Consider the following 24434-nt stretch of genomic DNA (forward strand, 5'->3'; position numbering starts at 1 on the left):
GGCTTCGCAGACTGGGGGGGGGGGGGAGGGGAGAGGGGATGGTTCTGTGCAAGCGGCAGGCACAAAAGACCATCATTTGCATAAATGGAACGCGTGTGTGCTTTCCTGCTGTTTACACAAGTGGGGATGTGTTCTATGTTCTTTTTTTTTTTTTTAATTGAAAAAGTTTTAAAACAACAATTACATTTTCCCCCTCCCCCACCTTCCCCTCCTCCAAAACCCCTCCCCGACTTCCCGGAGCAAACACAAGGTATAGTTCATTACAGAAACAGTCATACATTAAATTTTTAAAATCTAACACAATTATAATCCTTCTCTCCCACATAACCTGACTTCTTCCATTAAAATCAAAAACAACATCCTTCATTCAAAGGCAATCCGAAATTTCTTAATCTGATATCTATTTTGAATATAATCAATCCAGTTCTTCCATTCATTAAAATATTTTTCTTGAGTACTGTCTTTCAAGAAGGCTGAAATTTTAGCCATCTCAGCCAAATTGGAAACTTTCAATATCCATTCTTCTATTGTGGGTAATTCTTTTTTCTTCCAATATTGTCCAATCAACAGTCTTGCTGCTGTTATTAAGTTCAAAATCAACTTAGTCTCAATCACTGTACAGTCCGTTGTTATTCCCAAAAGAAAAAATTGCGGTAGGAACTTTATCTTCTTCTTCAGAACATTCTGCATAATCCACCAGATTCTTATCCAGAAAGACTTAATTTTCTTACAAGTCCACCATATGTTCTTAAAATCAAGAGGGGATGTGTTCTATGTTCTTAAAATCAAGTTTTTTGGAAGTTGATAGGCAAGTTCTAATCTAAGGTATTCATAGAATCATAGGGCTGAAAGGGACCTTGGAGTTCCTCTAGCTTAACCTCCTTACCAAGGCAGGAGTCCTTATACCATCCCAGGCAAATGCATGTTCGCCAACTACTTCCATGGCCCAGTTCTGAATGGCTCAAGGCCCGGTAGTGAGCTGTGGCCCAGGGGTTGGGATTCTCTATCATAAGTAACTGGTTGGCCAAGAAAAGAACTGAATGATAATGATAGACTGGATGTCCCAAAGGTGCTTTTTCAAGAGGCAGCTGGACTTTCTTGTTTTTCTTGGAAGATGTTTTGCTTCTCATCCAAGAAGCTTCTTCAGCTCTGATTGGGTGGTGGGGAATGGAAGGATTTATACTCCTTGCAGACAGCTGGTCATTTGCATTCTTAATCCTCATTAAGGTCACCTGGAGGTTTATCTGTATCATCTGTGTCATCATGGGTGCAAATGGGTGTGGAAACTTTGGGAGAACCATGACTTGGATGACTGAGAATGTCCATAGACAGGCTTTGATGTAGTCTAGCTGGGAATCTCTATGTCAGGGGGGTCAAACTCAAGGCTCGCGGGCCACATCTGACCCACAGGGTGCTTAAATGTGGCCTGCGATGCCGACCTGGAAACAGCAAAGGATACCCCTGCAGTGCCTCTGCTAGCAAAAATGGGGCATGAGGGCCACATGTGGCCCACATCCCGTTTTGACCAGCAAAGTGTTGCAGGAGGCCGTCCAGGGTAAAAATGGGGCACGGGGGGGGAGGGGCATGCAGTTCCCTCATGCCCTGTTTTGGCTGGCAGAGTGCTGCAGGAGCCGTCCATCCTGTCTCTCCCCCCCACCATCCATCCAGCTCACAGAGAAGTCTGCAATGCTGATCTGGCCCTCGAAGAAATCCAGTTTGACACCCCTGCTCTATGTTCTTAAAATCAAGGTTTTTGGAAGTTGATAGGCAAGTTCTGAACTAAGGTATTCATAGAATCATTGGGCTGGGACCTTGGAGTTCCTCTAGCCTAACCCCCTTACCAAGGCAGGAATCCTTATACCATCCCAGGCAAATGGCTGTCCAATTTTTTCTTGAGAACCTCCACCAATGGAAGATCCAGAACTCTGGGAGGCAGTCTGTTCCGTTAGTTTATTGCTTTCATTGTCAGGAAATTTCTCTTTATTTTCAGGATGGCTCTCCTTCTGATGAACTTAACAACTGGTTCTCTTCCTTAATGACCAGCTGGGTGGGCATGACCAGGGGGTATGACAGGCAGCACTTGGCCTCCTGCATCCCCCTGGGAGCAAAAATGGGCCATGGGGTGCTGTATCCCTGGCACCCCATTTTGTGCCTAGTAGGCCTCCCTGCAGCCCCCTGGGAGCAAAAATGGGCCGCGGAGGGCTGCGCCGCACCCCCTTGCACTCCATTTTGGAGTAGCAAGGGGTTGCGGCGCAGTAGGCCTCTCTGCAGTCCCCTGGCCTTGGGGGGGGACGGGGAGTGCCACACCCCACCATGCCCCATTTTGGGCCTAGTAGGCCTCCCTGCATTTACCTGGGAGCCAAAACTGGGCGCATGGAGACTTATGGAAGGGGCAGGGCAGGGCCAGCCAGCAATTTAGCAACTGGTTCAGCCAAAGTTGAATCTCACCACTGCCTTTCAACCACTTTTACCCACTGCTTCTTGGCCTCTGCACTCAGGTGCTGTGGAATGGAAATCAACACCACCTTCTCTGTGACAGCCCTTCAAGTATTGGAAGACTGCTGGAATGTTTCCCCTAAGCCTTCTGTTTGTTAGGTTAAACTTACCTAGTTCTCTTAGCTGTTCATTGTGCAATTTGGTCTCCAGACCTGTTGTGGTCCACCAGCAGCCTGCGGACCGGGCAGCGAAGTCAGACAGTGAGGAGGCTGGGGAGGACAATAGGACAGTCCTGGAGTCAGGGGAAGGCCCGGACGAGGGCTCTGCGTCGGAGGCAGAGATGGGGCCAGGGCCATCTGGGAGCGATGCATGGACTCCGGAGCCTCCATAGGCGGACAGCAGAGAGGCAGAAGAACAGGGGGAGCCTGTTCCTAGTGCACACATGCGAAGAGCTGCCAGAAGGCAAAAGCGGCTGAAGTAAAAAGGACGACTCAGGAGTAAGGCCAGATGATTGGCCCCTCCCATAAGGCTTAAAAAAGCAGCAACAAGCCATTGGATTTTTTGTGGAAAAGCAATGTTGAATTCCATTGCTTCTTGTCACCGTCTCTTGAACTTTGTGGGGGGTTTGCCAAGAAAAGCCTTTGGCAGATTGCTAAAGACAAAAAAGGTTGGCAATAAGGCCGAAGGACTGTTTATGAAGAATTTGATAAAATAAGTTTGTTCAGGACTGAATTGTGTTTGGTAATCACTACTTGGGCCTCGGTCACAGCAAGACCCTTATCATCTTTGCTGTTTTCTCTACACTCTTTCTAGGGTCTCAGCATCCTAGTTTATATCGTAGTGACCAGAACAGGATGCAGTACTCCAAATGTGGCCTCACTAGTGCAGTGTAGAGAGGTACTATCACTTCATGTGTTCTTGATGCTACCCCTCTGTTGATACAAGGACTCTACTCTCAGGATTCTTCTCCATCACAGGTCAAACGTGGCAATAGGCAACACTTCTGGTGGATATAACAATTTGGTATACTGTAGAAAGTTAGCACCTACCCCTCCTAGAAGAATGAAATATTTTAGGAAATGTTAGGAAGGCAGGATAAAATATTTCCCCTAAAAGAGAAATAAATATCTTAAAGGAAACAGAAACCCAGAACCCCAACTCCTTGCCTCCAGCAGATATTTTGGTGCAGATTAAGAAAGACTGGGCCAGCCTATCTACAATACAAAAGACCTCCAGCTCCAGGATGATGGGATTAAGACGTGATCCCTCAGGACATAATAGGATTAGCCCTCTACCCATCTAGCAGCAGAACTCACTGCATTTCAAAATTTCCTAAGGACATTGCATCACTCAGCAAGGTTCAATCAAAGTTATCTCACACAACCTATTGACAGCAGCCAATAGGATACGTATTCTTGCACAGGAACAGGAAGCTCAAGTTCAAAACCCAAGAGAGAGTATAACTACCTTTCATTCTCCACTCCATGTGGTCAGCTGCCCAGGACCTCAAACCCATGTGGTCCTGTTCATAAATTTCCAAATAGCCTCCATGTTTCCATTATCTTTCTCCCACTTGGAATTGAACCATATGGATATTTCTTCCAACAATACAAAAGCTTCCGTTCCTACATTGGGTTGTTGGTAACCAAATGGAACTGGAATGATTCAGTCACTGAATTTTCATCTTGCTATTTTTTTCCCCTTGCGGGACATAAAAAGCTGTGTTTACAATTTGGCATATGCCCTAAATATTTTGTATTGCTAGTCAATGGATTAAAATATTTTTACGATGCTTTGTCTTGATCTTTTCTTCTTGGGTTTTAAAAAAAATGATGCTAGCCTCCCATAACTTTCAGAAGTTTATATCCTCGGATTGAAAAAGCATGAAATTTAATTTTGGGATTATAATCAGTTCAGTCAGTGAGAATAATATATTGGTTTAAGATATTTTTATTTTGCCTGTCATCTTCAAGTTATTTACAGCTCTGAAATACATATTATACATAAAATGTGAAAGCATAAAAAATATTTTTTAAAACAAGATTAGGGGATTTTGCTACAGTGGGACAAACCTGAACCAAAAATATCTGACTTGGATTTATCCTTCTCTAGAAAATGTGCTTGGAGGCTTTCAAGAATCCTTGTAAACTTCAAAGACAACAAGAATCTTTTTTTAAAAATAAATAAATAACCATTACAGGGATTGGATGTGAACATAAATTGGATTTAATACATGATATCAATTTTCTGATGTATTTTATTGCTGTATGTGGCACATAAAAAATAATAAGTAAAACAACTACTTCATGAGAACCTAAGCAGCTTCTATATCAGAAAGATCTCCAGCATATTGTGGAGGTTGAAAGATCACAGGATTTGAGATACAGATCTGTGAACTTTCTAGATACGCAGACCAACTAGCAAAGGGTCCAGTTTAGCTAGTTTAGCTCAAAGGAGGAGCCTGCAGGGAAAGCAGCTAAGGAATTCTTTTTCATAACCACAGTGACCTGCTTGCTGAGCATTTAGTAATCTGGGTTAATTGTGGAGATACCTTCATCTTAATTCCCCAAGTCCTCATTTGACTCTCAGGTGAACAGAAATGGGGTCTTGATAGCTAACTATAGCCAAAGGGTTTATAGCATACTACCTTTCTGTTTAGGGACACGGTGGCTCAATGGCTAAGATGCTGAGCTTGTCGATCAAAAGGTCGGCAGTTCAGTGGTTCGAATCCCTAGTGCCGCATAACGGGGGGAGCTCCCATTACTTGTCCCAGCTTCTGCCAACCTAGCAGTTCGAAAGCACGTAAAAAAAATGCAAATAGAAAAATAGGGACCACCTATGGTGAGAAGATAATAGCGTTCTGTGCATCTTTGGCATTTAGTCATGCCAGCCATTTGACCCAGAGACGTCTTGAGACGTCTTCGGCTTTGAAATGGACATGAGCCCCACCCCATAGAGTTGGGAACGACTAGCACATATGTGCACATAAACCTTTACCTTTCTGTTTACATACAAACTATCTCTTCTCAAGAGTTCAAGAAGACAGAGTTCAATATTAGAAGTGGGACTTGGGATCATTAGACCAGTATGGGTTTCAAAGTTCACAGTCTTGGCAATCACAATCTTAAATAAGAACAAAGAGCCACCATCCGGTCCAAACAAAAATCAGGGAGACTTCTAGATATACAGATAAATCTGAGAGGCAAAAATACAGCTAGTGAACGGATTAGCTATTCCAGAAGTTTCAATTTGTTTGGGTTTGTGTGTGTGTATTTGTGTGTGCCTTCAAGTCAACCTTGACTCCTGGCAACTGCCTGGACAGGTCCTTGCAGTTTTTCTTGGCAAGAGTTCAAAATGGTTTGTCATTGCCTGTGTCCTAGGGCGGGGGGGGGGGGGAAAGGAGGGAGAGAAAGGGGGGGGGGAAGGAGGGAGAGAGGGAGAGAGGGAGGGAGGGAGAGTGTGACTGGCCCCAGTTCACCCAGCTGGCTTCCTGCCCAAGGCAGGGCTAACAGTTGTAAAATCTCCATTCCCTCCCCAATCCAGGGGAAGGTTACTGCAAAATCCCCATTTCCTTCCAATCAGCTGGGACTCAGGAGGAGGCAGAGAATAGATGGAGGTAGGGCCAGTCAGAGGTGGTATTTACAGGTTCTCTGAACTACTCAAAATTTCTGCTACCACTTCTCCAGAACTCGTCAGAACCTGCTGAAACACATCTCTGCCTAGCATCATTTTTCAAGATGCTCTTAATATAAGCCCTACTCCAAAAATTAGCCCCAGTTAAGACAGTCAACAAGACGGAGGCATTTAATACTGTATTTCCCTCTAAAATAAGACCTAACCGGAAAATAACCCATAATGCATCTTTTGGAGCAAAAATTAATAGAAGAATCAATCTTATTTTGGGGAAAACACGATACATAAACTGTTGTAACTCGAGGACTACCTGTATTTAAGTCTCTACCTGATAACACAAAAATGCTGATGTAACTTCTGGAATGGGGAGCCAATTTGGTGTAGTGGTTAAAGCGCACCAAGCCACACCCACAGAACCGGTAGTAAAAAATTTTGAAACCCACCACTGATGCTAGGGCTTATTTTCCGGTTGGGTCTTATTTTCAGGAAAACAGGATAGTGACCCTTTGAAGTTATGATGGCACTGAAAAAAAGTGACTTATGACTGTTTTTCACACTTACAATCATTGCAGCATCCCCAGGATCATGTGATCAAAATCCAGGCACTTGGCAACTGAGTTACGACCATTTTTCCCACTTACAACCATTGCGGTATCCCCACAGTTACTTGATGAAAATTAGGATGCTTGACAACTGACTCATATTTATGATGGTTGTAATGTCTCGGGGTCATGTGATCATCTTTTGCAACCTTTTAGCAAATACAATCCATGGGGAAGCCAGATTCATTAAACAACTATGTTATAGTGATTCACTTTACACCTGTGGGAAGAAAGATCATAAAATGGAACACAATTCATTTAACAACTGTCTTAGCAACTTAGCAACAGAAATTTTGGGCTCAATTGTGATCCTAAGCCAAGGACTATCTGTACTGTTACTATCCAACAAGCTCATCTTAAATAGTTTCAGGAACAGGACTAGTTAGAAGCAATACCCTAAGTAAACTACTAATTCTACAAGTCTATTCTAAACAAACTGATATTCTTTTTGGTGTGATATAGCAGTGAAGACCCTCTTACAAGTTTGGTAGCCAGATCATTTGTTGGAGTGTCAGATTTTAGAATCTGAAGTTGTGGTGCTTGATTGTATTCTGTCAGATGCAAAGGATTGGGACAATACTTTAGTTCAGTGGTGGGTTTCACATTTTGTTACTAGTGGTTCACTGTGCGTGCACACACTTGCTTCGTGCGCGCGTGCACGCTGGCTTCACGTGTGCACCTCCTGCACATGCACCCAGTTTTCCACGCACGCGCTTTGCTCTCGCACACGCCTTCCACACATGCGTCCAGCCTTAAAAATGTGCCTAAGTAGGGCAGCACAGAGCTGGGGCAGGGTGCCGGGTAAGCAGGCCCACCTGCAATTTCAGCTATTGGTTTGCCCGAACCAGTCCGAACCGGCTGAAACTACCTCTGATTAGGTTGCAGTTCAGTAGATTGCTAAAGTCTATACATAATAGTCTAGTAACTAAAATTCAAGCCTCAATCGGCGCTAGATAAGGGTCAATGGAATTCAGTGTCTATTAAAGATATTGGACCATTTATGGTAACATATTGATTCTAAGCTGATGATACACTTAAGTCTGCCTCCAGTTCTGCCTGCTCTTTTCCTACATATCTGTGCTCTATCTCTGGAGTCAAGTCTGCTTGATGCCTCCCTCAGCCCTTGTTCTGTTTCAAATAAAAATCCATCAAAGGTGTACAATGCAGACAAATAATTCCACTTAAGTACTCTGTGAGCAGAGCTTTTGAATAAGGACATATTGACCCAAAATGCAAAGGATCTTATTAAGAGGATATAAAAGCAGATAGAAATCAGAGCAAGAGACACACGATCAAAAAAAATAAAATAAAAAAATAAAAAGCTCTTTGCAGCAGATTGGGTGAAAATCTGCATAGCGAGAAAGCGGCCATGAAAAATCTCCACCATTTTGCCATAAATCTTCCCTGCCAAATGAACACTGTAATCCATTCTCATTAAGAAACCAGTCATTCTAATTTTTCACTTGTAGAGCAGGGGACGGGGAAAGTGGAAAACCCAGATGCTTGGCACCAAGTGTTTTCTTTCATTCACAACCATCCTGACACATGTGGGAAGAAATAGTATATTTCTGCAAAACAAATTACTTTAATGCACCAGCTCTGGGTACATTCCAAAAATAACATTAATGTTTTTTAGACGGCGTGCCTTGAAATCAAACCAGCACTACCCTAAGAAAGAAAAAGAAAGAAAAAAAACCTTCCTAAGGGAGGTCAGCCAACCGAAGAACCCTTCAAGGAATTGTATACTTTACACCATCTATTTCTCCTATGCACATTATATTCTAGGGAAGGCATCCCAACTATTGTTGAGTCAGATCTATTTCCACTGGCGAGAGAGTGAAAAAACGATGATCATGATTCTATGGACTCACAGGGTGAGCAACAGAGAACAAATCCAAACCAACCTGCTTGTTAACAGTTTTAGGTGTGTTCACATTAGAAGGTTTATTATATTCCAGGGGATTTCCCACTTCACGCCCTTAGAGATTGAATCCAGGCTGTCCTCGATTTATGACCCACAACTGAGCCCAACATTTCTGTTGCTATGTGAGACTTTTAAGTGAGCTTTGCCCCCGTTTTACGACTTTTCTTGCCACAGTTGTTAAGTGAATCATGGCTGTTAAGTGAATCTGGCTTCCCCATTGACTTTGCTGGTCGGAAGGTCACAAAAGGGAATCACGTGACCTCAGGACACTGCAATGGTCATATATATGAGCCAACTGCCAAGCTCCCGAATTTTGATCATGTGACTGCAATGGTTGTGTGAAAAATGGTGATGACTTTTTTTCCCCAGTGCTGTTATAACTTTGAACGGTCACTAAATGAAATGTTGTAAGTCGAGGACTATCTGTATTTCTTAGTGCAAACTAGGTCCAGCAAGGAGCTCTAGAAGGTGGCAGATCTGAAAATACTAAGCAGGGCCAGTCCAATTTAGCTTAGGGTTGGAAAACTCACCAGAAATCCTTCCATTCCCCACCATCCAGTCAGAGCTGAAGAAGCATCTTGGATGAGAAGTGAAACATCTTCAAAGAAAAAGAAGAACGTCCAGTTGCCTCTTGAAAAAAGCACCTTTGGGGCAACCATGGCCTGAATGACTAAGAATCTCTGTAGACACCAGAAAATACCATAGTGCTAGATTAGAGAGGCAAATAAATTTTATGGTATTTTTTATTATCATTAATAGGACAAACACATGACTATATTAATTCCTATTAATTTCAAATGGGAATGAAATAAAACAAATTATAGCTTTTGTCTCGGCCTTATCTACTTAAAAAAAAAATATCCCAGCATGTTGCTTGAAAGCCAAGTAAAGCCTTAGCACAACATTATCTACCCGTTTTATAGACAATTGTGCTGGTCTGTTGTATTTTGAGGATTTCTGGTGTAAATATCTGAATAATCTACATGGACGAGACTCCTCTGATTTTATCTTATGATTTTGCATGAACTTAAAATAGAAGTGTGAAAAGGAAACACTTTCCCCAAATCCCAGCTAAGGACAGCCTCTCCAACTGGGAGTAAAAAGGTAGTACTGTGCTACAACAGGGATGTCCAACCTTGGCAACTTTAAGACTTATGGACTTCAGCTCCTGAGGGTTGGCTGGGGAATTCTGGGAGTTGAAGTCCACAGGTCTTAAACTTACCAAGGTTGGACACCCTTTTGCTGCACCATCCTCTTATGCAGGAAGGGAGAGGAGTCAAGAGGTTTGTGGTTATGGGCTCGTAACAGGCCTTAGACAGCAAGAAAGGTACTGAGATTGGATGGATGCCCAATTTCCAAGGTGATGTGGTTCACAAACAATGTCACTTGTGGGAAGTTGAGAAACTACTAGGATTAAGGGCACTTTACAGTGTCTATTTTAGAAAACTAAACAAGTGAAATCTTGAGCGCTTGAAATCATGTTGTCTAGTCTTTCCATTACATTGATTAAAGAGCCCATTTCAAGAAATGCACATTTCTTGATGTCAGTCTTTGTTATTTGGTGTACAAGAACAAGAACACATCGCAGTCTTTCACGCAACTATTCAAATACTGATCCATATTTCTTCTTGAAAAAAATTATAATTTTAGGGATATAACTAACCAAAACATTTGTATCTTCCAACTTTTTAAAGTTTTGGCTTATGAACATATCCACTGCTATTTGTTAAGTATGGATTATGGCTCGTCAACAAATCATGATTAAAGCAAAAATGTGGTTTAGTGCAATGTATGAACTCAGCCGATAACTTCGTGCTCAAGTTCTTCCTAAAGGTAAAGGTTCCTCTTGCACATGTGCTAGTCGTTCCCAACTCTAGGGGGCGGTGATCATCTCCATTTCAAAGCCGAAGAGCCAGCATTGTCCAAAGACGTCTTGTTAGTCATATGGCCAGCATGACTAAATGCCAAAGGTGCACAGAACGCTGTTACCTTCCTACCAAAGGTGTTCCCTATTTTTTCTACTTGCATTTTTTTATGTGCTTTCGAACTGCTAGGTTGGCAGAAGCTGGGACAAGTAATAGGAGCTTTCAATCGACAAGCTCAGTGTCTTAGCTCTTCCTAGAGGGCCTTAAAAATGATTCACTCACTTAACTCATTGCCTTATCTTTAACAGAAAGCTAATTTGTGCATCTAATAAGCACATCAGGCTCCACAAGCAGCAAAGTGGGCCTTTTTCACATGGGCAACAGCCTTACACCCTAAACTTGCATAATATGTAAATGCCTTTTAATTTCCCTGCCGGTGGAATGCAGTCTGGATTCCCAAGAGGAAAGGACTGTTTTCCAAAGGGCAAAGAGGCAGAAGGGCTTGGGAAATTTAGTTAACAGGAAGAGAGTTAAACTGGCTCCTCCTTAGCAATTTCCAGTTTATCACAATATTAGACAACACAGTATCAACAGTAGAAACCTTCAAATTTCTAGGTTCTAGAATATTGCAAGATCTAAAATGGACAGCTAACATCAAAAACGTCATCAAAAAAGCACAACAAAGAATGTTCTTTCTGCGCCTACTCAGAAAGCTCAAACTGCCCAAGGAGCTGCTGATCCAGTTCTACAGAGGAATTACTGAGTCTGTCATCTGCACCTCTATAATAGTCTGGTTTGGTTTTGCAACCCAACAAGACAGACACAGACTTCAGAGGATAATTAGAACTGCAGAAAAAACAATTGCTACCAACTTGCTTTCCACTGAGGACCTGTATACTGCACGAGTCAAAAAGAGGGCTGTGAAAATGTTTACAGACCCCTCAGATCCTGGACATAAACTGTTTCAACTCCTACCCTCAAACCGACACTACAGAGCACTGCACACCAGAACAACTAGACACAAGAACAGTTTCTTCCCGAACGCCATCACTAAACAAATAATCCCCTCAATACTGTCAAACTATTTACTAAATCTGCACTATTAATCTTCTCATCATTCCCATCACCCACCTCCTTCCACTTATGACTGTAACTTTGTTGCTTGTATCCTTACGATTTATATTGATATTGTTTCCTGATTGCTTACTTGTACCCTATGACTATCATTAAGTGTCGTAAGTGTTGTATCTTGATGAATGTATCTTTTCTTTTTATGTACACTGAGAGCATATGCACCAAGACAAACTCCTTGTGTGTCCAATCACACTTGGCCAATAAAAAATGCTATTCTATTCCATTCCATTCCATTCCATTCCATTCCATTCTATTTCTGTACAGTATATGGTTGCTTTAATCTGGCAAGATTCTGTCTATAGATAAAAGAGCAATAAAAGAAAACTACTCAAAAGGAACTTGTGTTGTTCTTGGTTCTCGGGGGGCCTGGCAACTTTCAGCCACTCTTTCCGCTCAGCATGATGCCAATTCTAGGCTGCCATTCTTCTTGTACCAATTATGCAAAATTGCTGTATGATGAGGCAATGAGCATATGTTGCTAGAAGACCACATGGTTATTGTCAGATTTCCAGCCCTACTACCAGAGCCATGGGAAATGCTTCTCCGCTTATTCTACCCCACTGCAATAGAGTTGTCAGTCAACTGACCAAGAGTGTGGCAACCTGTTTCCCATGAGACTCACCTTAGTACAGGTTTCGTGAGAAAATTTCCCTTAACCATTTGTGGTTTCATTGTACTTCTTCCATGAGCTTTACCTTCGGCGTGTTCCGTCTTTGCAGATCCATAGTTTTTCTGAGGGTTAGTGGGTTTTTCTTCCTTCCTGCTCCATTTTACACCTCTTAACGATTTCAGTTTTGTAACCCTGTAACGAGCTGTGCATTAATCTCTTCTTTCAGCACATTGCAACTGCCAGAATTGTAGATCCCAGCCAGATTTGCTTTATTATACAGAAATGCCACAAATTCTTCCTGTCACTACATCCTTTGAGCTATTCAACTCGACCAATCAGTTCATTCTGGGTTGCTTCTCTCTGATGTACTATTTTAAGTTCTCTAATGCAATTCCCCCACCAGCCCTCCCCCTCTCAAAATGATGCAGTAGCCTATTCTGATCTGTGCAAGAGCTAAGGAGGGGTGCCATAAAAGGGACTTTTCTTTCTTCTGTAGCCAAGGCGTGTCTAAAGACCTCCATTAATTTATTTTGAATTTGTAAATAGTGTTTGCACTTTCGCTATTTGCCCTAGCTGATCTTGCAAGAAAAGGAGTTCAGAAACAGCAGTTTTATTTATTCAGTCTTTATGTGGGTTTTGTTTATATTCATGTCTGCAAAAGGGTTTGAGTGCCTCTTAGCATAGAGGTAGACTTGCAACTCAAGACTGCAAATATTATTTGTTTATTTGTATGCTGCCCATCTTCCCTACAAGGTGACTCTGGATGGTAGTTCCCAATCTTATGTTTTTGCGGCTCCCAATTAGAGCTGGGTAGAAATCCAGTTTAGAAAGACAAAAAGACTTAAGAACAATCCAGGTAGTGCACGACTTTTGACTGTAATTGAACCTGGTCATAAGTCACAATAGTTGTAAAATGGGTCGACTGATTCAGTATTACAACCTTTTATAGGAGGGTTGTTAAGCAAACCAATGTTTCAGTGTGGGCATGGTTTTGATGAAAACCAGATGTAAATGCCAGTTTTCAGCAAAACAGGCATTCAATATCGTCACATGACCACAGAATGCTGCCAACTATCATAAATTTGACTTGGTTGCCAAGTGCCCAAATTTTGGTCATGTGACTGTGGGAGGGGCCTGCCTGATCATCAGAACTTGGAATCCAGCTCGTAAATAACACCAAAGTAGATCTATTGTAACTTTGAACAGTCACTAAACAACCCGTCTTGAGTCGAGGACCACCTGAACGTAAGTATGCATATTGTACTATGCATTGCAAGTCCTTCTTCCCCAGTTTTCATGGCTACCTTCCAATCACACATTTGTTGCCCGGCTGACTTTGCTCGTCGGAAGTTGGCTGAGAAAGTTGCAAATGGTGATCACGTGACCCTGCAGCCATTTTGAATACATGCTGGTTGCCAAGTGGCTGAATTTTGATCATGTGACTATGAGGAATACTCCAATGGCTGGAAGTGTGAGGACTTCTTTCAGTGCTGCTGTATCTTTGGATGCTTCCTAAACGTCTGGTTGTAAATCGAGGACTACCTGTACATAAGCAATCATGATGACCAACTGCTTATTGCTACATCCTATAGAAATCTGACATCATTAGTGTTTTCAAGAGACATCTTACTAAGGAAAGGCAACAGAAACTTCTACTTTCTCGGCAAAATATTTTTGGCAACAAACTGATAACTGCCTTCACTTTACATAGGTCCTCATTTTATAGCCTTGTACTGAAACGGTTCTGGGTTTGAAGTGGCTTTACCATAGGAAGTCATCCAACTCTAAAACAGAAATGCAAAACTTGTGGCTTTTTGGTTGTGAACTGAGCTTCAGGGTCTAGCATCCCTTGCTATTGGTCTGGGGCCACCGTGGATGTAATTTCACCTTAATCTGGTGGGCAATTGGAAACTCTTTTATCAACTTTTGCAGGAACTAGGCATGGCTAGTTTAGTGAAGAGAAGGACCAGGGGAGATAGGATAGCGGTGTTCCAATATTTGAAGGGCTGCCACAGAGAGGAGGGGGTCAGGCTATCTTCCAAAGCACCTAAAGGCCAGACAAGGAATAATGGATGGAAGCTGATCAAGGAGAGGTTCAACCTGGAAATATGGAGAAATTTTCTGAAAGTGAGAAAAATCAACCAATGGAGCAGAAGTTGCCTTCGGAAGTTGTGGGAGCTTCATCACTGGAAGCTTTCAAGAAAGAGACTAGACAGCCATGGTGTGGTCTCCTGCTTGGGCGGAGGGTTGGACTAGATGACCTACAAAGTCCCTTCCAACTCTGTTAATGTTATCTTCACTGGGATGTACTTTTAAAATGTAGGGTATCATTGGACGCTCCCTCTGAATACCAGAAGAGATGTGAAACTGAACCTTCCCTTTAAACATTTAGGAAGCTTTTAAAAGAATGTTTTTTTCGGTGCTCATTTGGAGACTAGTGTCAGAACAGGTGGCGGTATTTGAGTTGGGGTTGAACCTGGCTGCTGGATGATATAAGACATCATGGTTTCATGATTTCAATATTATCACTGCTGATGACATCTCTTCTTTCTGATATATGGATTTCTTTGGTTGATTTGTGAATTACATTGCTGCTTGTATATTGCTTAGTCTCACACCTGCAGCTGCATAAAGCATTAGTAATGAATAAATGAATAAAAAATACAGGTAGCCCTTGACTTCCAACTGTTATTTAGTGACCGAAGTTACAACAGCCCTGAAAAAAGCGACTTTTGACCATTTTTCACACTTACGACTGTTGTAGCATCCCCATAATCAAAATTGGAGTCCTTGGCAAATGGCATGTATTTATGACAGGATCATGCGGTTGTCGTTTGTAACCTTCCCAGCTGGCTTACAACGGGCCAAATCAATGGGGCAAGCCAGTTTCGTTTAGTGGCCAAATAATTCACTGAACACCTGCACTGATTCATTTAACAACGGTGGCCAGAAAGGTGATAAAATGGGACAAAACTCACTCAACAACCGTCTTGCTTAGCAACAGAAATGATGGGCTCAATTGTGGCCATAAGTCAAAGACTACTTTCACTATATGATAGGCATCGTCGCCTGTATGTATCCAAGAAGCACTAGGAGTGACATGATAGCAGAAATCCAGTGTTTGAGGGGCTGCCACAAAGAGGAGAGGGGTCAACTTATTCTCCAAAGCACCAGAAGACAAAAAACAATGGATGGAAACTAAGGCAGGAGAGAAGCACTCTGGAATTAAGGACAAACTTCTTAACAGTGAGGACAATTAACCAGTGGAACAGCTGGCCACCAAAAGTTGTAGGTGCTTCATCACTGGAGGTTTTTAAGAAAATGATCCAGAGAGCCAAAATGACTCTAGGGGCCTTTGAGGCAAGACTACAGCATTTATGCGCGCAGTCCCAGCACATCCTCTCCAGGTCTCAGGTATGAACAATTAATAAGTGGGACAAGTTGTCTCTGGAAGCTGGGGTGCCTCCATCAATGGAGATTTCAAAGAGACTGGACAATCATTTGTCCAGAATGGTCTAGGGTCTCCTGCCCGAGCAGGGGCTGGACTAGAAGACCTCCAAGGTCCCTTTCAACTCTGTTATTCTGTAAAAGACTGACAGCCACCTTTCTGAAATGGTCTAGGGAGGGCCTCCTGCAAGAGCAGGGGGCTGGACTAGAAGACCTCCAAGGTCCCTTCCAAGTCTCTGTAAAAGACTGACAGCCACCTGTCTGAAATGGTCTAGGGAGGGTCTCCTGTTGAGCAGGGGGCTGGACTAAAAGACCTCCAATAACGCTTTTTGTTATTCTGTAAAAGACTGACAGCCATTTATCTGAAATAGTCTAGGGAAGGTCTCCCGCTCGAGCATGAGGCTGGACTAGAAGACCTCCAAGGTCCCTTTCACAGCTCTATTCCGATCGAAGTCAAGTGGCGGGACTTGACTTCCAGGTCAACGGGCTTGGAGTAAGTTTAATATCGGGGAAGTCCGAGGTTCTCCCCCTTTCACACCTCGCGTTTCACATCCCACCCTCCCCACTCCGCTCCTCCCCCCCCCACCCCACCCCCAGTTTGTGAGTCTTGCGTGTCTCCCACGGCTCTTCCCTCCCCCCCTCCCCCCCTCCCTCTTTCCCCACATAACCCCTTTCCCAGGAAACCTCCTCTCTCTCTCTCTCAATCTCTTTTCGTTCCCACCCGCGGCATTTTTCCCGGCTCTCCTGCAACCGCCGCAGATCCGGCGGCCGGGCGAGGGCGGAGGCAAGCGGGGCGGGCTTGGCCTGCGATTGACACGCGGCGGCCCGCGCCCTCAACCACGGAGGGCCTCCCGATTGGCTAGGGGGAGAGAGAGAGAGAGAGCGCGCGCGGGCGGGCGGGCGCGGGGATCCTTTCTCTTTCTCTCTCTCTCTCTCTCTCTTTCCCCCACCCTCCCTCCTCCTCCTCCTCCTCCTCCCCCCGCCCCCCCCGCCCTCCTCCTCCTCCTCCAACCCCCACCCCACCCCTTTCGAGCAATCCCGCAGCGCTGCCTGCCGGAGAGCAGCGACTTCCAGTGGAGAGATGGCGGCCACCGCGGGCAGATCGCTGCTGCTCGTCCTCTCCAGGACTCCCGGCGGCGGAGGAAGCGGCGGAGGCGGCGGCGGACCGGCGTTGACCGCCGCCGGTTGCTTCTTGGGACTGGAGCGGCGCCGTCAGCACCAGCACCAGCACCAGCAGCCGAGGCACAGGACGGTGAGTGGCCGGGGCGGAGGCCAGAACCCGGGACGGGGCAGGCTTAGGGCTCGCGGGGAGGGTGGTTGGTGGAAGGAAGGAAGGAACCGGGGCTTGGTTGGTTGCCCTTCAGCGAAGGGCTCGGGACGGGCGGGGAGAGCCGTCGGTGCGGTGCGGCGGGGAAGCCCTTGGACTTCCTGGTGCCGCCCGTCGGGTCTTCTCCTTCTACTTCTTCCCTCCCTCGGGCGGGGAGCCCTGCCCAGTCCTGGCTCAGGGTCCGCCCCGCCAGCGCAGGGACCGCCCGCCCGCCCGCCTGCCTGCTTGCCTGCCCGCCCGGGGCAAGGACGACCCTCTTTTCTTTCCCCTTTGGCTCCTCCGTCCCGGCATGAAGGAGGAAGGCAGGCGGCCGGCTGGAGGTGGAGGTGGGGGGGAGTAGTGCAAAAGAGGCGACCCGCAGGCTGCGGAATAGGAAGAAAAGCGCCGCCGCTGGGGCTGCTTTTAGCTTTGCTGCAGCACCTTGGACATCTTTTCCCCCCCTCTCTGCTGCATCATTATTATACAAAAATCATCATCATCATTATGACCATCATCATCCTCCTCTTGGGCGAGGAGCTTCGGGTGGGCGCGGCGGAGGGAAAGCGGCTGCTGCTGCTGCTGCTATTGAGCCGGGTCGTTGGAGTCGAAGCGGTCGTCCCTGCGAGGAGCGCAAGAGGGAAGCCCGAACTCTTCTTTTTCGTTTTCTTTTTTCCCTCGCCTTCAACTTCGAAAGAGAGAGAAAAAAAAGGAACGGGCGATCCTTTCCCGAGAAACGGCTGGGGTTGGACTCCGGTGTTTTTTTTTCTCTTTTATAAATTTATTTATGGGTGGGTTCAGACGTGGGCTTTCCCCGTGTCTAAAGCGAAGATGCGGAGATGCGGATCGCTTGGCCCGGAGCGATTTTTTGCCTTGTTTCTCTCTCCACCCCTCCCTCCTCCTCGCCAGGCAGTTTGGCTTGTCGCGTCGGAAGGCTCCAGAAACCATGACAGCGCGTCGATGTGTCAGGATGCACAAGCCACCTTGAATTTTGCCAGCCCGGCTGCTCTATAGCAGAGGTCTCTAACCTTGGCAACTTTAAGCCTGACGGACTTCAACTCCTAGAATCCCAAGCTGGCTGGGGAATTCTGGGAGTTGAATTCCGCCAGGCTTAAAGTTGCCAAGGTTGGAGACCCCTGCTCTTTAGACAGTTAGATAGGCTTCTTTTGATAACAGTGTTGTGTGAACCCAGAACTCAAGTTGCTAGAGAAAGCCATAATCAGGCAAGGGTGTCCTTTAGATACCATGAAAGGAGGGGGGTGGAATAAAAGCCCTTGATATGATTTGCAAGTTGACCGCCATTGGGATGTGATTCCAGGAACTTGTCACAGGTTGACCGGTGCCTCTTACGGTATGGCTTGCAATGGTAACTGTTTCATTCAAAGAATGAAGAAGGGAATGGAGGCTTGACGGTCAGCAATTTGTGTTTAAGTTGGTAAAAATCCACTCATTTATGTCCTGGGTTTTAAGGCAGATGGTAGAGTACTTTTGGCTGCTGCCCCTAGTCTTGAGAATATGGTCCACAGTTTCCTGTTATCTTGTTGTGCCTTAAAGTTGTATGTTGTACATAACAATGGTGGGTTGTTGTTTTTTGAGAAAAGAACGGGGGGGGGGGGGCTTGCCAACTCAAACTTTTACTACGTTTTAGCTTATTAATTCTTTATTCTTCCCATTTTAAGTTTTTTTAGTTTCTTTACTCAAAACAAATACATGTTATAATCACTTTATGCCAGAGTAACGTCAGCATACTTCGTGGTAGTGACCTCTGCTTTATTTTTTTTGTGACACTCTTCAAATCAAACAACTTTGTGAGACTACTACAGGTAGTCCTGGATTTACAGCAGACTGCGCTCCAAACAGAAGCACAGAAATTACAACAGCGCTGAAAAAAGTGACTTGTGACCATTTTTCACACTTACAACCGTTGCAGCATCCCCATAGCCACGTGATCAAAATTGAGATGTTTGGCAACTGACTCATGTTTATGATGGTTGGCGGGTCCCCGGGGTCATGAGATCACCTTTTGTGACCTTATGATAAGCAATCAATGGGGAAGGCCGATTCACTTAACAACTGTGTTACTAACTTAACAACTGCAGTGATTCACTTGACGGTTGTGGCAAGAAAGGTCATAGAATGGGGCAAAGCTCATTTAACAACTGTCCTGCTTAATAACAGAAATTTTGGGCTCAGTTGTATGTAGCAGTGAATTTTCAACCAGAGTCATAGTTGTAAATTTGTAACACTTTGAATAGGCCAGAGAATACACAGGCCAGAGATTTTCAAACATTTTCAGGAATCTGATACTTAAAAAAACAAACAAGCAGAACCTTTAATGATGAAAAAGAACTGGCAATAAACTGAAATTTATACCACTGTAATTTGTGTATGTAACTTTGTGTATTAAAGTTATTTCAATTTCACAAAAACCAATGCCCTTATCATTGTTCCAGAAAGCTCTCCACTTATTTGAAATATGAAAAGTAAACTGCAAAATTAATATTTTGGTGTAAAAAATTTAAACCTTGAATTTCGAAGTGACATGATAATTCAATGTTTCAGTATTCAGTATTGTAACAAAATTAATGTCCACTGAGTAGGGTAGAACTTTATTTCATTAGAAAGATTGCTATGGACATTTTTGGCTGTGTTTACTTTTTTCGCATTACAGAACTCTATTTTTACTTATCATAGACAATAGTTTTGATATATAGAGGCCAAAGGAAAAAAAAAAACTTTTGCCAGAGTTCAGGCCAAAAAAAAACAAAAAACAGAAGTCTTTATAATGCTACAGATGAGTGATAGTTTGTTTTGTCTAATATAATTTATTGTAGCAGAATATTAATAGTCTTCCTTATCCTAGTTGAAATGTTTTAGTCTGAAATTAATATTTTTCAGTCTAAAAAAGTAGGAATGATAACTGCTTGTTAAAAAAATAAGTTGAATGAAACATTTATTGACATAGATTTATTGATCTGGTAGATCTGGTACTGATATAGTCAGTCATAAGATCAGTTTTGTACTGGTTGATTTGTTGAGAAATAAAATAATTTTCATGTGCATAATAACCATGTGGAAACATTTCTTGATTCTTACATAGCAGTGCAAATAAGTTATATATGGGAAACCAGAAATTATTAGTGCTGTGCTCATGTCCCATTCTGTCATTGTGACAATCAGGCATATTTTTTTCATCCTTAAGGATTAAAAAAAATATGTTCAATGTTGCATTTGTTTTGTTTGAAGGTTATGATAGATTTCACTGGACAATCAATCTGTGCTTGCAGCAGATGGCACTGCACTATTCTGGTGAATTTCATAAGGTCAGAAATCAGATAGTTTTCACTGTTTTCACTCTTCTGCTAGTCAATAAAAGGCAATTAAGGCAAGACAGTTCAAGAATCGCAGTTGTAATTTATGTATAGTATGTAGAACAGCTTCCTCCACTAGATTTGAAAGTCTGGCGTGCTTTTGATGGCAGAAGCATGCCTGCTCTTGTAAGCATGTTTTATTATTTATTATAGACATTTGGCCCTGTGAATATGTAAGCTTTAAAAACCAGGCCACTCGGGAGATGCCTGCATGTTCATGGCACATTGTGAAAAAAACAAAATTCTCCTGCCTTCTTCACAATGAATAAATGAACTTAGCAAAGAATTGGGTCTCCTGGGATAGGGAAAATTTTCTGACCTTCTCTAATGTTTACTACGATTCCTGCTACCGTTGTGAGATCTCCCCAGTTTTATCATCATCTTCTAACTTGTAAAAAGGCCAGGTGGCGGTGAAAGCATCTTACCTGGTTATATTACCATCATAATGATATTCAAGGTTGCCTTGGTGGTAATATGATGTTTGTGTCATAATCCTGGCCCCATCACAATGGTTGTGTAGATATCTGTTGCTGTTGTTGCCAGCATTTTAAAAGAAGAGCAGGGAAAGAACAGTTGCAGTAGAGAGCTTTGTTGCTTTGTTTGTTTAAGAAATCAAACCAAATAAGAAAATCTTTCTTGTCCCTGTTGCTCCTGTATTCAAAACCTCAATACCTAGGGGGAGGGGATGGGATTCCGTATGACTGCATGGAAATTGAGGCCAAAATTGAACTTAAAGAATTATTTGGCTAACCATGCAGTTAGTTTGTGAATAAAGTTTGGAATTCCTTCCACGTTACTGACATATATATATATATAAGACATATATCTATATATCTATATATCTATATCTATATATCTATATATATATCTATATATATATCTATATATATATATATATATATATATGAATATGACTTTGGTTATTTGGGCTTTCTCCCGTAAAACCCGAATAACCAAAGACCTACATACAAACACGCTAAAAACCTCAGAAAACATATATATATATATATATATATATATATATATATATATATATATATATATATATATATATATCACTGATCCCAGTATAAATATATATTAGTTCCATCATTCAAGAAACAGCAGCCAAAATTTTGCATGAACAAATTTCTCTGCCATGCCTGTGATTTTGGCATATACTTCACTGAGGTATTTTGCCCAATTAAAGACATCACTCAAAATTTGTGCAAAAAAAAAAAAAAAAAAGGGACAATCAGCGTTCCTTTCTGTAAAGTTCTTGTATACAGTGCTTTTCATTCTCCACAAATCTTATAGTATTGGTGTAGCTTGGATCTTTACAACCATAATGTAGGCTTGGTAGTTAGTGGTGAAGAACTCTTTTATGTGTGAGTTAGCAAGTGTTCATGAATGTGCATGTGTGATAGCCTTCCCTTTTTTTTTCTGCCTAGTTAACAAAATTATGCCATTAGTGAAGCTGTCTTGCAAACATATCCTGCATGTTAATATTTTTCTAATTTTGCAGATGATTATCCAAAATTCCACTTTACTAGACTTTGTTGCCTTTTGTTTGTTTGGCCTGTGAGTCAGTCTCCAGTGCAACCTAGTCCCTGCAGTTTCCTTGGCAAGGTTTTTATTGAAATGCTTTGCTCGTTTGCTTTTTTCTAAGGCAGAGAGGGGGGGGGGGGGACTGGCCTATAAGTAGCCAGCTAAGCCACGTGCTTTAACTATTACCAAACTGGTTCATGTTACCTCTTACTATATGAAATGAAAAATTTTGCACTACATTTGTATTAAAGATGTAAGTTGTTGTTGTTTAAGGCTATTAGATACAATTCAAAAGCTGCAAAAAAAAAACCAAACTTTTAATAAATTGTCACAAAACAAGAAGCACATTTGCTATTTAATGCCAGTGGTAAGTTACCAACCACTTATGGATATTGTGTGGCCCTTATTTTCTTTCCATTTTGGTCCCCCGTTTTTCTCTTAAGAATGCACTAAAACAATTCAACATCAAACTGCTAAAGAACAGAGGCATGATTTCCTATGAAATTTTGTGTGTGGGGGGGGGGAGAGAGAATTTGAAATGGTAAACTTTAGATATTTTTAGCAAACCAAGCTCTTCAAATAAAAGATTTGTCCTGGGGTGAAAAAAGTGTTGGATCAGCAATCTTGACATTATTGCTCAATGGCCCGCAGTCACTAAACAACTGTAATAAAAAGTGCAGCCACAAGCTGCAATAAGAATTGTCCATCTTATTTTAAGATAAGAGCAAATATTATCCTTGGTGTTTTTATTTTTAAATTTGATCACCATATACGTTCCCCCTGAAGCTAATTACTTTATGTTTTTAAAATATATTTATTGAAGTTGCTGAATAACCAAAATAAGGGATAGTTCAGAGAAAAGGATTTAAAAGTATTTCATATAGAGTGCAGTAAGAAAAGTGGTTGGACTCAGTTACAGTGGGAATGGTGCACTGTTGGACAACCTGAAAAACCAACTTAGGTACAGATTGTCATGGAGAAAATCTATGTGGCTTCTAAGAGACACCACTGACGTGATAGCACATAATCCGCTTAATACAATCTAATATATAAGAATTTTTCATAGACGCTTAAAAATAATATCCAACTTCTACAGGGGAAAAAAAACCAGAGGTGGTATTGAGGCGGTTCGTACCGGTTTGGGTGAACCGGTAGTGGAAATCATGGGTGGGCCTGCCCACCTGCCTCGGCTCTTTACTGTCCTATTTAGGCATGTTTTTGAGGCCGGGTGCATGTGTGGAAGGTTCACGAGTGAGCAAAGTGCATGTGCGGAAGGCTGGGCACATGTGTGGAAGGCGCATGCACACGCAAAGCAAGCATGTATGCACGGGGTGAACCGGTGGTAAGAATATTGGAAACCCATCATTGGAAAAAATGCTGAAGATACAGAAGATTAAAAAAAAGGCATGCCCATCCTCTGTCTAATGTAAAAGCCAGCGAGGTATAGTAATTCAGGTGTTATACTGGCACCAGGAACACCCAGGTTCAAATCCACCTCTAATCACCAAAGCTCGCTAGGAAATTTTGGCCTACTTTCTCTTTCAGTTTACCTCAGAGGTTTATTGTGGTGGAGATAAATGGGAGGACAGAATGCTGGGTATCCTACTTTGAGTACCTGAATAATAAAAACTAATATAAAATCTAATTCGTACATAAAATCTTCTTTGCTATAACACTGCTACACCCCGAGGGCTGTTTGTTACCTTAGCTACATTTGATTATAAATGAACACTAGGGGTACTCCATTTTAACATTTGAATCAAGTGCTTCTTTGAAGGCTATCTGATGTGGCAACCTATTTCTAATTATCAGAATTTACTTAGCAACAGCTGTGCTCAACCCCTGGAATCAAGCAGTCTTGCCTTGCCTTCACACATGTACTAAAGTCTATTATCCATAATTCTGAAGACTTCCAAAAGCTGAAACTCCTTTCATGCTATATTACCTTGAAATGATTTGTCTAATAATGTATACTCTCCTGGCATGGCTATTAAAAAGATTTGAAGAACTTTATTACACATGGAAACATAAGCATCCCTGCCTGTTCTTAACAGCAGTATCCAACACACAAGTTAAAAGTTAAATTTTCCTTTTGGAAAATCTTTTTCGGTCTTGTAAGCTGTAACTTATAATAATGCCCTATAATATATCATAGCTAACTGGTTTTAATACTCTGTAGGAACTGTTGGGTAGGTTCAGATGTGATTTTTTTTTAAATTGACATCTTAGACCCAAAAAAAGAATAGTGAGATTCTGGTAAGTTCAGTGTTTTCATGAATTTACTTCTCAGTAAATTTGGTTCTTTTAGGATTGCTAGACTTCAGGCTTTGTGAAGGGGAATTTTTATGAATAAAATCAAGTTTTAATGCAATTATTGGCCAGGTTTTAAACTTTTTGGCTAGGATCAAATGAGTTTGAATGGGTCTGCAAATTGTTCAGCAGCAGGTCATATGAAGGCATGAGAAGTGCTTCAAGGGTCCTGAATATGCTGTTTATCAGTGCTCTTACAGATGTAGCAACATGCCCTTGTAGTTACAGTTAAACCAGGAATTGGTCTCTGTGAACTGTTGATTATATGACAA

The 24434-nt window shown here is 42.5% G+C and overlaps 1 protein-coding gene across 2 annotated transcripts in view; it reads left to right on the forward strand.

Moving 5' to 3' along the window:
* The first annotated feature begins 16632 nt into the window (after positions 1 to 16632).
* Positions 16633 to 24434, forward strand: part of MCU (mitochondrial calcium uniporter) — a 149943-nt gene continuing 142141 nt past the window's right edge. Inside the window, exon 1 of one of the 2 annotated variants that reach the window (XR_009155700.1) lies at positions 16633 to 16903. Coding sequence is in view for 1 of the 2 variants with exons in the window: in XM_058187991.1 (XP_058043974.1) it covers positions 16733 to 16903 (171 nt within the window). In the remaining variant the exon portion in view is untranslated. The remainder of the gene's footprint in view (positions 16904 to 24434) is intronic. The other variant, XM_058187991.1, reaches the window with a different exon arrangement.

The sequence above is a fragment of the Ahaetulla prasina genome, chromosome 6, assembly GCF_028640845.1.
Source record: "Ahaetulla prasina isolate Xishuangbanna chromosome 6, ASM2864084v1, whole genome shotgun sequence".
Lineage (NCBI taxonomy): Eukaryota > Metazoa > Chordata > Lepidosauria > Squamata > Colubridae > Ahaetulla > Ahaetulla prasina.